General features: G+C 51.9%; 1 protein-coding gene across 3 annotated transcripts in view; it reads right to left on the bottom strand.

The window, feature by feature from the left end:
* The window catches only part of SPOCK2 (SPARC (osteonectin), cwcv and kazal like domains proteoglycan 2), a 429,775-nt gene that overhangs the window by 150,251 nt on the left and 261,813 nt on the right, over positions 1–17,711 (bottom strand). The window contains exon 1 of one of the 3 annotated variants that reach the window (XM_085603849.1): positions 3,187–3,376. The exons of 1 other annotated variant lie outside the window; for it this stretch is intronic. In XM_085603849.1, the coding sequence (XP_085459975.1) occupies positions 3,187–3,213 (27 nt within the window). In that variant the 5' untranslated portion in view covers positions 3,214–3,376. Of the gene's footprint in view, positions 1–3,054; positions 3,112–3,186; positions 3,377–17,711 lie in introns of those variants that run through there. One more of the 3 variants, XM_085603850.1, reaches the window with a different exon arrangement.

Genomic DNA, 17,711 nt, shown 5'->3' with positions numbered 1-17,711 from the left:
ATTAACAATTGATTAATTAACTAATTACAATTATCAATAAAATTAATAACCATCAAATCTAAATGAATTCACAACATTAACACTATAAAAGAACTTTTAATATAAATAATATGAAACAAAAATTACATTAAAACTAAAGTACTTCCTACCCTACTCCCCTATCAACCCTCAACCCACTTCTAAAAAAGTACACAATTAACATATTTACAAATTAATTATTAATAATGAACATCTAATTAATACTAATTAATACAAAAATAACACAATTAACATAATTACCAATTAATTAGTAATTGTTATTAATCAATTTATAATTAATTAATAATAAATTAGTTAACCTAATTAACAATATAAATTATTAAATACTAAATTACTAATTAATAAAATAATTAATCAATTAATTTCAATTAAATTACTTCCCACCCTATTCCCCTATAAACCCACAACCCGCTACGGAATTAAATTACGCAAAAATTAATTAACATAAAATTCATTACTTTAAAGAAATTCAAACATACATTACAAAAATAATACATACTTTTAACACATATAATAACACTTAAAACACTAAAATAAATCAATACTTTTAACAACTATATTATGACTGTCGATATTACTAACTTCGATATTATGAAAAACTATATTTCTTACCTGCATTTCGATATTCTGCACCACTATATTTTTGAAAGTCGATATTATGTCCACTCGATATTTAAAACTCAATATTTTGCCATATCGATATTTAAAATTCAATATTGTGACTGATTACCCTTAGGCCGGCGGTTCAATACCTGATTATCCCTAGATTGGAATATGGGCTGGTGACCCTTGCACGACTTCCCAAAGCTAGCCTGGCCCCACTCAAAGCTACCTTGAATGCATCGGCCAGGCTTTTAACGGGTTCTAGGAAATTTGATCACATTTCACCAGATCTTTTGCAGCTAAACTGGTTATCTATTGAAGCTAGAATCCGACTCAAGATAACTTGTCTGACTCATAAAGCCATACACCACAATACCCCATACTATCTAGCAAATAAACTTAAGCTATCGGGTTCCAGACGGAACCTCAGAAGTACGTCCACCCTTCTCTTGAAACCTCCAAGATTCAAAAAGAAAAGATCGTACAACTGTGCGTTCTCCGGTCTTGCTACAAGAATCTGGAACTCCTTGTCTTCAGAGATCAGATCAAATCCTTCCACTACTTCCTTTAAAAAAGTGGTCAAAAGACTACTACTGAACGAACGTTAACGCGCTGATCATGCTCTTGTGTTTGTTGATAACCAAAATCTTGAAATATTTTCACTGATGTTCTATGATATGTTTTTACCTTATTTTTGTTCTAGTCCTCGATAGCTCCTTTAACTTCATCAACTGTTGATTTTTGCTCGCTCCCTTTTTGTTAATAATTCTTGATGCACATCACACATCTTGGTTCTTTCTATTTGTATGATGTTTTACTCAGAGCGCTCTATGGCACCACTGATACACCCTACTCTTCGTGAATGTCTTACCTTCTTTATGTTCTGTATAATTGCTGACGACAACGCTGTACAGTGCTCTGATACCCCTTTGGGTCTTGTTCACGCTCTATAAAACTTTTCAAAATAAAATAAATAGAATTACCCCTGGATTTAGTTCCCCATGGCAAAGATGAGGAATGACCCAACGGTTGTGACCTTATCACACATTTTAACACCTTTTTGTGGCACATCATTTTCATCAGAATTTTGCTAGTGGTAATGTGGTGTAGTCTACAGTGACGTGATTGGTAAAATAGCACCAGGGATGCGATTTTACTGAAAAGCTTTACACAGTAGCGGCTCGTGGAGGGAGTTCAGTAGGGCAGTGAGGCGGGGCGGGGGAGGGGCAGGGTGGGGAAATGTAAACACCGGAATATGGATGAACGGAGGTAAGTACACATTTAAATTAATAAAACGAATTTCGTTGAGAGCGCTGCATCGCAAAAGGAATTCGTTTTATTAATTTAAATGTGTACTTACCTCCGTTCATCCATATTCCGGTGTTTACATTTCCCCACCCTGCCCCCCCCCGCCCCGCCTCACTGCCCCACCGAACTCCCTCCACGAGCCGCTACTGGCTTTACATTGGTACAAATGGTAATCCGTGTAATACTCTTGTTACAGCATTTTGCTTTTACTATTTCAGTAATCTAAAAAAGGGCACAAGAAGGTTCGGGGGTCTCTGTAAACTTAAAACAAAACAAATAACTGTGGATTTATAAGGCTAACAATACATCAACGGCTGCTATTTCAGAACATTAAAACAAGAGCAAACAGTAATATGCTTGTCATGCACAAGTCTGCACCGTTTAACGATTTTACCAGAATGCCAACCTACTTCACCACACAGTTACCAATACCATGACGTTATACGTGCAACTGACGTTAGCATGGACAATGTCTACGTGGCACTCTTATTTGCGCAGCCTTACACACAGACAACAGCATGCAAATGAGCTAACGTGCATGGATATACAGATAGGAGGACAGGGCATGCAGACTATTCAAAGAGGCATACGCAATCCTACAGTGCTTTAATTATAGTTCCCTATATATAGGGCCGTTAATAGGTAACAACATGCCAGGTGAGAGGGACACTGCTCGGTTTTGAGCATTTGGGCTGCAAGAGTCTGAACTGGTGCAAGGACAAGTGTCATGTTGTGCCCCAAAGGATGATGGGTATCTTTGTGCTAGTCTTCCGGTCATAGATGCCGATAGACTAAAAGCCAGGAGTAGCGGAAGTGACGTTACAGTATCCCGAACAAGTAAGCGTTCCTTTACAAAGCTTCTTTTTCTTGTTCTTCCTCGAGCCACTGAGCAGCAAGTGGGAATCTATGGAGGGGCTGCGGGCGGGTCACCTCTGTGAAATCATCTGCAATGGAAACAGCAGTCCCTCTCTTGCACTGGCGTGCGACAGATCCCTCCCTGCCCACACCACTCAGTCAGATCAGGTCCTCAGGCAGAACAGAGAGAGCGCGTGACAAGGAGAGACAGCAGAAACACGATGAGAAAGAGTCTGAAAGCATACTGACCTCCACCTCCTGGAAGCGATGCGAGCCGGGTGCGAGCAGGGGAGGAAAGAGAAGAGATAATTAGGAGGCAGAAGGAAGGACACCTTCAGAGCAAAGCTCGGCGCTTCTCCAGGCAGCCGAAACAATCATCACTGGAATTACCCAAGGTGTCAGGAACATATCGCTTTCACACACTCCAGCAAATTCTGTACTGCTTTCTAATTTGTACAATTTTATATCGTGCCTGTCAGAGTGAAGTTTGATGAAGCAGGACGGAAAAAAATATTCACGCGGTGTGTAATAAAAAGCAAGCCGCACTCCTCCCACGCCTCCTACATTGTACAGGAACAAGGAAGCGGCGGCTTCTGCACTGTTGTAAAAGAAAACAAATGCATTGCGCCGGCCTCATATTGACAAGTGCCGTGTCTGAACAGAGAAAAGTGACAATGTATTCTGCTGGCGGTGGCCGCCATTTTCATCCAACCACGTTCCTCATCTCCAAACACAATGACAGTATCAGCACCGAATCAAAACCCACCTACCCATAAATTATTCAAGTGTATAGAGCTGCAAGTCTCTGCTCATAGCGAATTTAAACCAAGCGCCTGTTTTAAAACCGTGCTGCGTTGCCTCCGATCAGAATTCATGTCTATAGAGATTTGGCCAGAACAGATACAGAATTCCTGAGGAAGACTCAAGAGTTTGTAGGGGCATTTCACCAAGCCCCTATCGCCACCACGTCACTTTTTGTGACGTTGTGGTGGCGATAGGGTTAGCGCCCTATTACCAAGGCAGCGTTAAACCACATAACGTGGCTAAAAGCCATGGTAAGTGGCTTAATGGTGCCTTGGTAATAGTGCCCCCTTCACGCTAAACTTAGCGTGAAAGGGGCGTGCAGTGGGTGTTGCGGTGGGAGTTCCACCGCAACACCCATTCACTTTGATGCTGCCACCTATTATCAAGAGAGGCGATAATAGGTGGCAGCGCCGAACTTAAGGCCAGGAAATTGCTTTTCCCATGTGTGCTGCCTTGTGGAAAAAAGAAAAATGCCAAGCTTTGTTTATGTGCAGGAAGGTGTCCCTTCCTGTACATGAACAAACCTTTAAATGCCTTTTTGTAACTTACATGTGTGCTGCATGAAGCAGTACACATATGGTGCAGCCTGGCGTTTTCGAAGTGGCGATGAGAGGCGTTAAGCCAAGGAGGCTAACGCCGCTCACCGCCACTTCCTAGATAATATGCCCCAAGAGTATGTAGTGTTTTCCTTGAAACTAGCGGTATTGTCCCCTGATGTGTCTTGAACCTCGTAATACCGCTCTATTTATTTATGAAATGTTATTATCACCTGTAATTTTACAGCCGCAATTTGCCGAATAAAGTTTTTGTGACTGACTACTGACTGATTCAAAATTCATGAAAGGGTACCACAACTTAAATCTCTCATTTACATCAGTATATCCTTCAACACTGTTTGTGCTGTCGCTCATACTTGTCTCTTTGTTTTGCCACAGTAAGATCAGAAACGAAACAATTAATAAAAATATTTTGCTTTTATAGAGCACTTTGTACTTACCTTCTGCAACTTCAAACGGCTCGCAAAAACCACTGTCGCTAATTCCCACTGAAATGTCAAACTTGGCATGATGGAAAACAGAGGTGCCAATTCCGATCCGGTAAAAAAATTCCCCGTCCGACTCGTATCCGGATTTTTTTCCGTCCGAATCGTCAAAGTAGCGTACAAACTGCCAAGTACGATTCGAACGGAAAAAAGTCCATACGAATCGCATTGGGAAGATTTCCCCACACGTCCTCGGGTCGGGAAAAGTCACCGACACGTCCCCGGGCGAGAAACCCACCGTGCGGAAAAATAAAGTCCGACTGCGCAAGTACGATCCCTCCCGTCCTCCCCATTTCACAACCGTACGCAAAAAACACCGTCCGAACCGAACTCCCATAGCAACCATGGAGACATGTGCCCGCATACGCGCCGAACACCCCACCACCCCCCGCCCGCGTATGTACGCCCCGAACCCCCACCCGTGTATGTACGCACCGAACCACCAGCCGTGTATGTACGCACCAAACCCCCCCCCCAGCCCTGTATGTACGCACCGAACCACCAGCCGTGTATGTACGCCCCCGAACCCCCCCCAGCCGTGTATGTACGGACCGAACCACCAGCCGTGTATGTACGCACCAAACACCCACCCGTGTATGTACGCCCCCGAACCCCCCCCAGCCGTGTATGTACGCACCGAACCACCAGCCGTGTATGTACGCACCAAACACCCACCCGTGTATGTACGCCCCCGAACCCCCCCCCAGCCGTGTATGTACGCACCGAACCACCAGCCGTGTATGTACGCCCCCGAACCCCCCCCCAGCCGTGTATGTACGCACCGAACCACCAGCCGTGTATGTACGCACCAAACCCCCACCCGTGTATGTACGCCCCCGAACCCCCCCCCAGCCGTGTATGTACGCACCGAACCACCAGCCGTGTATGTACGCACCAAACACCCACCCGTGTATGTACGCCCCCGAACCCCCCCCCAGCCGTGTATGTACGCACCGAACCACCAGCCGTGTATGTACGCACCGAACCACCAGCCGTGTATGTACGCCCCCGAACCCCCCCCAGCCGTGTATGTACGCACCGAACCACCAGCCGTGTATGTACGCACCAAACCCCCACCCCAGCCGTGTATGTACGCACCGAACCACCAGCCGTGTATGTACGCACCAAACACCCACCCATGTATGTACGCCCCCGAACCCCCCCCCCAGCCGTGTATGTACGCACCGAACCACCAGCCGTGTATGTACGCCCCCGAACCCCCCCCCAGCCGTGTATGTACGCACCGAACCACCAGCCGTGTATGTACGCACCAAACACCCACCCGTGTATGTACGCCCCCGAACCCCCCCCCAGCCGTGTATGTACGCACCGAACCACCAGCCGTGTATGTACGCCCCCGAACCCCCCCCAGCCGTGTATGTACGCACCGAACCACCAGCCGTGTATGTACGCACCAAACCCCCACCCCAGCCGTGTATGTACGCACCGAACCACCAGCCGTGTATGTACGCACCAAACACCCACCCGTGTATGTACGCCCCCGAACCCCCCCCAGCCGTGTATGTACGCACCGAACCACCAGCCGTGTATGTACGCCCCCGAACCCCCCCCCAGCCGTGTATGTACGCACCAAACACCCACCCATGTATGTACGCCCCCGAACCCCCCCCCCAGCCGTGTATGTACGCACCGAACCACCAGCCGTGTATGTACGCCCCCGAACCCCCCCCCAGCCGTGTATGTACGCACCGAACCACCAGCCGTGTATGTACGCACCAAACACCCACCCGTGTATGTACGCCCCCGAACCCCCCCCCAGCCGTGTATGTACGCACCGAACCACCAGCCGTGTATGTACGCACCAAACACCCACCCGTGTATGTACGCCCCCGAACCCCCCCCCAGCCGTGTATGTACGCACCGAACCACCAGCCGTGTATGTACGCACCAAACCCCCACCCGTGTATGTACGCCCCCGAACCCCCCCCCAGCCGTGTATGTACGCACCGAACCACCAGCCGTGTATGTACGCACCAAACACCCACCCGTGTATGTACGCCCCCGAACCCCCCCCCAGCCGTGTATGTACGCACCGAACCACCAGCCGTGTATGTACGCACCGAACCACCAGCCGTGTATGTACGCCCCCGAACCCCCCCCAGCCGTGTATGTACGCACCGAACCACCAGCCGTGTATGTACGCACCAAACCCCCACCCCAGCCGTGTATGTACGCACCGAACCACCAGCCGTGTATGTACGCACCAAACACCCACCCATGTATGTACGCCCCCGAACCCCCCCCCCAGCCGTGTATGTACGCACCGAACCACCAGCCGTGTATGTACGCCCCCGAACCCCCCCCCAGCCGTGTATGTACGCACCGAACCACCAGCCGTGTATGTACGCACCAAACACCCACCCGTGTATGTACGCCCCCGAACCCCCCCCCAGCCGTGTATGTACGCACCGAACCACCAGCCGTGTATGTACGCCCCCGAACCCCCCCCAGCCGTGTATGTACGCACCGAACCACCAGCCGTGTATGTACGCACCAAACCCCCACCCCAGCCGTGTATGTACGCACCGAACCACCAGCCGTGTATGTACGCACCAAACACCCACCCGTGTATGTACGCCCCCGAACCCCCCCCAGCCGTGTATGTACGCACCGAACCACCAGCCGTGTATGTACGCCCCCGAACCCCCCCCCAGCCGTGTATGTACGCACCAAACACCCACCCATGTATGTACGCCCCCGAACCCCCCCCCCAGCCGTGTATGTACGCACCGAACCACCAGCCGTGTATGTACGCCCCCGAACCCCCCCCCAGCCGTGTATGTACGCACCGAACCACCAGCCGTGTATGTACGCACCAAACACCCACCCGTGTATGTACGCCCCCGAACCCCCCCCCAGCCGTGTATGTACGCACCGAACCACCAGCCGTGTATGTACGCACCAAACACCCACCCGTGTATGTACGCCCCCGAACCCCCCCCCAGCCGTGTATGTACGCACCGAACCACCAGCCGTGTATGTACGCACCAAACCCCCACCCCAGCCGTGTATGTACGCACCGAACCACCACCCCACCAGGGAATGTACGGACCGCACCCCCACCAGTGCATGTACGGACCGTACTGACGCCAAAAAAACACGTACTGAACCCGGACAAACCATATTTACACAAGGAGAGTCAAGTAGAGTTTCCCCACACCACCAAACAGGCCCAACAACCCCACAAACATCACATACACTCACCTGCAACTGCCAAACTGCCAAACAGAGGCCCAAAACTCAATCACTCCTCATAACACACCCACACAAATTTCAAACACAGCCACACCCACAAATGGACCAATAAAAATGGACCACACACACAAACCATGAGCCTTTGCAACAGACCCACTGCTGCCAGAGCCCACAGACGACCCACACCACCATACTTGAACCTCACACTTGCATACCTTCACACAACCACCTACACAAACACCCCCTCATCACATTCACACACACACCTCCACTACCACACCCACACACCCACAGCCATCCACACCCACACCCCCACAACCACACCCCACGCCATGTCCACCACCAAGAATCCAAAGTTCACAAAGGAGGAGCTGGAGATCCTTGTCGACGAAATCCTCAGAGTCGAGCCACAGCTCTTTGGGACATTGGTCAGACAGACCAGCATATCCGAAAAAACCGCCATGTGGCAGAGGATCGTCGATTCTGTGAATGCTGTTGGGACAACCAGAAGGACCAGGCACGAGTGCCAATCCAGGTGGTACGATCTGCGGAGGACGGTCAAGAGGAAGATGACTGACAATCACAACCAGGGGAACATCACTGGAGGAGGGCCGCCCCCCAGACCGGTACAATACCATCCCTGGGAGGAGAAGGTGATGTCCACGCTGGCGGTGGAGGGACTACACGGACTGCCAGGACTCCCAGACCCTGGTGAGTACACAAACAACTCACCTCACATGGGGGGGATGCCATACACAATCAATCATGCATGCCACCCCCCCCAAGCCACCACCGGACACAACAACACTCCACAAACACACACATGCCACTGGCACCTCCATGCCCCATGCATCAATCAGGGCCATGCCAAGTCACAGGCCACACAATACACCAACACAACACAGGATGTGGTCGATGCTGGGAGTGGGGGCAGCAAAACTAACATTGAGCAACTCACAAGCACACAACAATGCCCTCAGCCCATATGGCCCAGGGCACAGCCATACAAACTGTGTGTACCCACACAGTACTGTCTTGCCTGCAAATGATGGCTGCCATGCAGGATGCCATGGGTCTGAAGGCACAATTTGCACATAACAGCAGACAATGAAGATGCATCGCTCTGATAGAGTCTCAGCACACACCGCCACAGCAGCAGCCTACACTCAGACACACTGCCCAATGGGTGCCCGGAGAACAGGGACTAACTCACATGAACAAGCCAATGGCCATTCAAAGACCGGCTAACTGTGTGTGCCCAGGAAGCTGGCCTGAGGTGACAGAGAGTGACAAAGAGAGGGAGGGAGAGGGGGAATGAGAGGGAAGGAGACAGAGGGGGGACACAGGGAGACAGACAGAGGGAGGGAGTAGGGTGACAGAGGGAGACCGACAGAGGGAGGGAGGAGGGTGACAGAGGGAGGGAGGAAGGGAGACACAGGGAGACTAAATCACCCTTGGGTGGTGTGGCCATGTCCACTCGTCAGCCGGTGGACTGTGTGCATGCAGACCAGGTCTGGCAGTGCCTCAACCCCCCCTTCCGTAGATGAAGACCGGTCCATGTGTCAATCTGTGCACGAGTCCATCCGTGCTGCAGGCACAGACCTAACCACACACCCAGTATACCCACCCACCGTGTCGGTAAGAACCCTGTCACAAATGCTTCAGTCCCCTACCTGCAACATCAAATTGCCTTGCCAAAACACCATTTGGCCACGTACAGTGCAACACGTAAGGCGCCTCTGCATGGCTCGCTACGCCCGCACACCACACTGCTGACTGTGTACCCAAATAGATGCATCAACTAAGATTGTGTCTCACACATGCGTAAAGCCCTGACAGCTGTGGCCAAGGGACATAGCCATGCACAAGTGCACTGTGAGAGGAATGCAGGACAGATCCAACTACCCAGAGGAAGAGTGCCAAATCAGAAATGCATGCAACATGGATGCCACATGTGACACTGTCAACATTGTCTCTCTCACACACAGGTCAACGTCGACGAACACCCCCCAACACTGGGGGGGAAGTCACACAGGACCAGGCTCCGCGGGATGATGACCCCACCGCCAGCGATGACTCTCACCACTCCGTGGATGACCCAGACCAACCTGGCCCCTCTGGTGTCCAACCACCTGCAGCACCTGCGTCAGGTACAACTGTGCCAACCACCACCCCCATTCCTGCCACATCCCAGGAGACGTCCAGGAGCCCTGCCCGCACACGACCACCCAGCCAGTCTGCCCAGGAGGGACACGGTCCTCCGGGCACCCAGGAGGAGGCAGGCGGCAACGCAGATGCCATCCCTCAGGGGTCCCGGAGACCCGATGCACCCACAACGGCAGGCCAGGTGCACGTGGGCAGGGGTGGCGGGAGTGGAGGACGGCGGAGGCGCGAACCTGACCAGGCAGCTCAGGACCCGGTAGTGTCCCAGGTCAGCAACATCCTGGATACATACCGGCGTGACACCAGGGGCATGGACCAGATTGCGTCCACCCTCAATGACATCAAGGGGACCCTCCAGGAGATGAAGACCCTGCAGTCCCAGCAACATGCCTGTCAACTGCAACACCAAGGAAGGATGGAGGATAGACAGGCTGAGCTCGTGGCGGTGCAAACCCAAATGACCGGTGTACTCCGTCGGATTGCCGACAACATGGGCAACCCTCCCTGTGGCACCAGGCGAAGGCCATTACCAGACACAGGGAGGGATCAGGAGGAGGAGGATTCATCCGACGGAGCGTCACAGACATCGTCACGGACTGCTTCCGAGGGTCCCCGCAGGAAGGTGGGTCGTCCACGAAAAAGACTGTGAGAGTCAGCAGAACATCACCATCTCCCAGGTCACCTGGCCTGGCACCTGGCCCTCTGGCCCAATAGCAGCACATGACATTGTCTGCCACATGGACTTGCTGGTCACTGTCTGACCTATGTTGACGAAGACTGTGGCATGGACTCTGACATTTTGCTACGACAAGGATACCAACTCCCCCAGTGAACTTTGGATTCTACACTCCCGCTGTGCACCTCTTGTCATCCCCACAAACCCGTACCCCACCACAAATAAATTAATCACACTTACAAGATGATGCCGTGATTCTACATTATTACAATACATGTGTGTGTCGTACAGTCAAAGCATGCCTGATCTCAGAATTAACTCCAACCATCCAAACCGTGGGGTCGCAGTCTTGCCCAGGACACACATGGGTCCCAATGTCTCATCTGATACAGACATGGAGTACCAAACTCACCTGTGCTGGGCCCAACCAGCTGAGTGGTTCCCGCACAACTGTGGCTACAGACACATTCAGGGGAGCAACAGTCATGCGCAGAGGTCAGGGATCATGTGGAGTGACCTGGCTTGCCGCTCCCAGGTATGTCTAGACATGTGTCCCTACAATGTGCAGCATGCTTGCGTCAGGCGGATGTTGAGAATGGTGGCTAGGCCAAGGTTGGATGCATGGAGATGCCAGAATGCAGTTTAGGATCACTGTGCCACATGGTTGTGTTGGGGTTGTGGGCTGCATCATGAGTGTGGGCGTGGATCTAGAAGGTCATCCTGCAGCTGGCTGTGAAACATTCCCCCCATCCCGTTAGGACGTTGATGTGGCCTGGTTGCCCGACGCAGTAGCAGAGCTGTGCAGATGCACTCCGGATATGGACAAGTACCATGGGAGTCGTGAGGCACATGTCCGTAGACTGCAGGGTAGGATTCTACACAGATGTTGTAGTTTCCCTGGGGGATGGTCTCTCTTGCCTTGAGGTGGATGGAACTGTGCATCTTGTGCATAATACAGTTCCCACTCCCTGACAAACCCCTAGCATCTTGTCACTCTACACATAGACACATATGCACCACCTATGAAAACTATGCCAGACCTGCGGCACGCACAGTGGCAACAGGGCACCATTGACAGGGAAGAGGCACCTTGGAGACAGAGGGACAAATTTATTAGTCATGTGTGTTGGAATGACAATGATACTCTGTCAACACATACACAGGTCATGTGGATGTACATGTGGGAGCAACACTGGCACCCCCCATTGCAACACAGATGCTGGCATCCCATTGACCTGGCACACAAGTGACGGATAACAGCTAAACACCCCCTGCTGCCACGGAGAGGCCGCTATACACCATTGAGGCCCTGATGGGGCAATCACACACCATGTCAACCCGGTGCAACCTGTATGTTTCCGAGGCCAGTGTTACACACAATGATGGCCTCATCACAATCCCCAATCCCCTGCCACATGACAGTCACCAAGTCTGAGCATGGCTCCAGGTGAAGCCTGCCCCATGTCATGTTCCCCATGTAGGATCACCATGTATGCAAATGGAACACACATGAACCGGAGAAGTGCACACAGACTACAAACAATTCACACACCCAAAACGACGTGAGGCATCCCTTACCCTGAGGAGATTTCAACACTTGCCCGTGCATGTGACGCTGAATCAGCACATGTCGCTGTGTTCATGAGGAGTAGCAGGAGCACAACAATGCCACCAGCAGACAGCATGCACATGGACCTGTGGAAGAGAGACACACAAGGATTCAGCACAAAGGAGCACATCCGCAAGCATGTACTTAACACGTATCATGTTGTTAACATGACAGGTGACAATGATGACCCTCAGACAACATCCTTCCATTGCGCCATCACTTGAGTGACACTTCAATACACACCACTGACTCACTTGGCAGACATGCAGATGGACACACACATTGCAACACATGCCACACACGGCCCAATGCGTGCACACTCAGACACTGGAACTCACCACTAAGCAAAGAAGTTGCGTATGAGCCGACTCCGCATGTCCTCCACAGCCTCCTCCTCCTCCACATCACTTGCCCCGTCACCAAGCCCTTCATCCTCCACGGGTGGATGGTCCTGGTCATCTTGATCCAGTATGAGTGGAACAGCTTCCTCCACTGCCATGTTGTGCAGCATGCAGCAGACGATGATGATCTTGCACACCTTCACCGGGGCATATGGGAGTGCTCCGCCGGTCTTGTGGAGGCACCGGAATCGGCTCTTCAGAAGTCCAAACGTCCTCTCAATGACTCTCCTGGTCCGCCCATGTGCGTTGTTGTAGAGGTGCTCGGCAGCCGTGCTGGGGTTGCGGACAGGCGTCATCAGCCATGGCATGTTGGGATAGCCAGCGTCCCCTACAAGGAAACATCATGGACAGAAGTGTGTCAGCACAGGCAGTGAGATTGGAAGATGACGCCAAACACAGAACTGCCAGAGTCTACCCACCAACAATACATGCTCGCTCGTTCCGCAGCTGCAGCATCATTTCTGGCACCCTGCTACGCCTCATGATGAAGGCATCGTGTGCTGATCCTGGAAAGCGAACACAGACATGTGAAATCACCATGTTGGACAGACACACCACAAGGGCATTAATGGAGTGATAATGTTTGCGATTCCTATACACCACCTCCTGTGCCTGTGGTGGTACCAACGCAACATGTGTCCCATCTATGGACCCAATGACATGGGGCATCCCTCCCAGGGCATAGAACTCACGCTTGACATCTGTCAACTGCTCACGATTTGGGAATTTAATGTACTCATCCAGGTGAACCAACATGGCCTCTAAGAAATCATGCAGAACACGGCTGAACATCGTCTGGGACATGCCCCCGACATCAGCAATGGTATGTTGGAACGTACCCGTGGCAAGGAAATGTAGGGCTGCCATCACCTTCAACTTGGGTGTCAGTGCACTTGGATACCTGTGGCGCGGGAGGAGTTGTGCTTCCAGCCGGCCAGTCAACTCATCAATCAACCGTTGGCTGAATCTGTAGCGGCGTATACAGTCCCGTTCATGCAGGGCAGCAATGTCTGGCATACGTCGAGGGAGAGGCGGAGCCCTGCAGTGAAATGGAAGGAACACCTAAGAGTGAGCACTGTACAACAACATCGTCAATGCACTGATCACATGTTACACAGCCAATACACATATGCCACGTTGTGAGTCAGGTCTGTGCCACAGTTCCTGGACACGAACGCCAGTCAGGTTACACTCCTACCAAGGGACAGCCACTAACGGAGGGGGGCAAGATCACGATGACATGGCATGAGACTAGCTGTGGGCCAGTGTAAGTGAACATGCACACGCATCACAGGATTCACAGACATCCACACATGTGCAGAGGTAGTATGCGTATGGTACAGACAGGTAGTTGGATGCGATATGCACTGGTCACATGTCATAGGAATAGGACAGGCCACACACATTGCCTTTGAGGAGTACATGTCGAGACAGAACATACATAGGGAGCATGTGGATATGTACTTGTGTTGATACTCCGTGTAGTTGGATACATACACACCTCATGGCAAATCACATATGTGGGCTGGTGTGCGGAACAGTGTGCCATGCCCATCGACACACAGACACATGTTGGCAGCAGCAACTGCTGACACATTGAATCACACACCTACAGCAAAATCATGGAAAGACATGCCACACACATGACATGGTTGCAGCATGCAACGCAGCCATACACGTGTCATATGTAATATTCCGTGTACCTGGCATCAGGGGACAGGTGCGGGTGTCCGTGACTGGGACATGCAAGTGACTCATGGCTCCACTAGTGTGTACGACATGCACACATGTCAAAGGAGTGCAGGGGATGTGTGGTACAATGCGCACCATCACACACGACATGTGTACACAGCTCATCGTACATGTGCTTTGCCCACACCTCAGGGGTAAAGTGCCACATCACATCCTGACACACCTGTGTCACACACAGGTGGTATTGCACAGACAATGCATTGGTGTCCACCCTTGGCAATACCTGTCCGCTCCATTCCTGTCTGTGTGCCGCCTGTCACCACTGACAGTTGTTATACGCACCGTACATACGCTCGGAGCGCGTGTATAGGGTCCCTGGGCCAATATTGCCGCTGGCGTATGCGTACGCCACAGTAGTACGGACTGTACACGCGCTTGTACGGTCCGGATCACAATATGTGCGCTGGCGTATGCGTACGCCACAGTAGTACGGACTGTACACGCGCTTGTACGGTCCGGATCACAATATGTGCGCTGGCGTATGCGTACGCCACAGTAGTACGGACTGTACACGCGCTTGTACGGTCCGGATCACAATATGGGCGCTGGCGTATGCGTACGCCACAGTAGTACGGACTGTACACGCGCTTGTACGGTCCGTACTACTGTGGCGTACGCATACGCCAGCGCCCATATTGTGATCCGGACCGTACAAGCGCGTGTACAGTCCGTACTACTGTGGCGTACGCATACGCCAGCGCCCATATTGTGATCCGGACCGTACAAGCGCGTGTACAGTCCGTACTACTGTGGCGTACGCATACGCCAGCGCCCATATTGTGATCCGGACCGTACAAGCGCGTGTACAGTCCGTACTACTGTGGCGTACGCATACGCCAGCGCCCATATTGTGATCCGGACCGTACAAGCGCGTGTACAGTCCGTACTACTGTGGCGTACGCATACGCCAGCGCCCATATTGTGATCCGGACCGTACAAGCGCATGTACGGTCGGTATCACTGCTTGTGGGGTGCCCTAGGGCGTGGAACGCACCGTACCTGTGTGTAAATGTATGAAAACACATAGGGGACACATGAGGGACAAGTATAAGGGCCTAAATGCCTGATGGTTGCCATGGAGACTGAGTTAAATTTTTGAATTTGAGCACCAGGTGCACAGCAGAAGTCAGTTTGAAAGAATCTACATTGTTGCAATGTGGATGTTGACTTGACATCATTATCAAAACTGAAACCATGCAAAGCCACACACTGGGGTAGGTTTGAAGGGATTGGATGAAACGTAGGATGCTAATGTGACTGACCAATCAATCTGTACTCCTATACATGAACAGGCCAGCCAGGCATATATAAGGCAGCCAGGTCCCATGAGAGAGCACTTGCCTGCACATCCATTCATCCCTGACCACTGCTGCTGATAGTGATTCCTCTGGCACCATGTCCAGGACTGTGGAGAGGTCACAGCCATTCACCCAGGAGGAGAACCTTGCCCTGATAGATGTGATCCTCCCACAGTTCCAGAGCCTGTATGGTCGACCAGGGGTTCAGGTGAGTGCAGACTCCACTAGCTTAGACTGTGCCCCTTTTGTGTGACAGTGACTTCTGGCATTGTGTCCATGTGTGACAGACATGCACTGTTGTTTGGAGTGGGTCCCAGGGTGTGGAAGGCCTCATGTCACCCATGCAGAGCATGCTGTGTTTCCTGTGTGCACTCCTCACTTGCATAGTGCCTACTGTGACAATGAATGCAAGGTGCATGCCACATTCTGCCTGCATACTCCTCCTGGGGATGTTGTTTCCACAGTCCTGATGTGATCCTGTGTTCCCCCCAGTGTGACAGGTGTCAGTACCCATGGATGTGTGTTTGTTCAGTGTACCTGTGCTGTGAGTGTCCAAAGGCCGTGTTCGTCCCCTGCACATTGGTGTGTGTGTTAGTCCCCTGTCATGTGGGTGAGTGCATATGGGGAGTGTTGCACACAAGCAGCATGAGGGATGGATATGGCCTGGCCATCGGATGTGAGCAGGGAGCAGTGCTGTGTGCATGCCGTGCTGAGCCAGCCCCACACCTGTGACACCCCCGTCTACTGGCACATGGGCAGAGTGAGGTGTGTACCCGCAGTTGGCAATGCCATGTGATTGTCCTGTACCTGTGTGTGTCTGTGTACTCTGCTGAGGTAGCATCAGTGTGCTGGGGCAGGTGACTGCTGTGAGGTGCTGTACATAATCCTGGTGTAGCCTGTGAGGCACAGTGTGATCCCTGGTCAGTGAGTGTGTGGTACCCCTCATGCCACCCGTGTGCTTCCACTGGCACGTAGTGCATTTGGCCTTCCACAGTGGATAATGTCCCTATGACAAAGGTGCAATTAGTTGCATGCATACCATGGCCTGTTCATAATGAGGATTGTTCTATATGTGTGTCTCTGTGTCTTTGCTCATGTGGATTAATGTATTCTCTCTTTTGCATCCTCACAGGTAGGCGCCATTGCCAAGGGGGAGATCTGGAGGGAAGCCGTCAGTGCCGTGAGGGGTACAGAGGGTCGGAGGCGGAGCCTGTCTCAGGTGAGGAAACGCTGGCAGGACATCCGGTGCTGGACGAGGAGGATTGCACGGCTCCTGCTGGGGGACTCACCTGAGAGCCGTAAGAACCGTGGCCGCCGTCGTCTGACCCACATCCAGAAGCGTGTGCTGGCGGTGGTCTTCCCCGATATGGACAGGCGCCTACAGGAGAGGCAGCAGCAGGAAGGGGGTAGGTACATGTGTGTCAGTTGTGTGTCCCCAGCCAATGTAAGTGTGCAGTTGCATGGATACACTGCCAGGGTTTGATTGTGCAGTGCGTCAACTTCTCCACAAAGTAGCACAGTGCTGTTCTCACTCCCTCCCTTCCCCTCCTTGCAATGTGTTCCCTGGTCTGTCGCCACTCTTGCACAAGGTTATTTATGCAGGCAGTTCATGCAGGTGCCCTATGCTATCAGCATCATGTGTGGGGGTGATGTGCCACAGGTATGGGGACCTTGCGTGTGCCATGGCCAATTTCAGTCATTGTGGTGTCCATGTCACTTGGCACTGATTGTGAATCACGACATAGGGGTGTGTCTCCAAAATGTACAGCCTTCCAGCATGCATGTCCAATTGTGTGCCCTCTGACATGATGTGCCTGAGTGGGAGGCCTGCTAAGTGCAGGGACGGTTGCTTAATTTGCAGTCATGTCCATCCTGGACCATGGAGGAGTGTGGGCACTACTGTGCCCTGGGGCACCTCTTCCTAGGTATCATGTGCGTCATCCAA

This window comes from Triturus cristatus, chromosome 1_2 (assembly GCF_964204655.1).
Source record: "Triturus cristatus chromosome 1_2, aTriCri1.1, whole genome shotgun sequence".
Lineage (NCBI taxonomy): Eukaryota > Metazoa > Chordata > Amphibia > Caudata > Salamandridae > Triturus > Triturus cristatus.
This window is presented reverse-complemented; position numbering and strand designations above follow the sequence as displayed.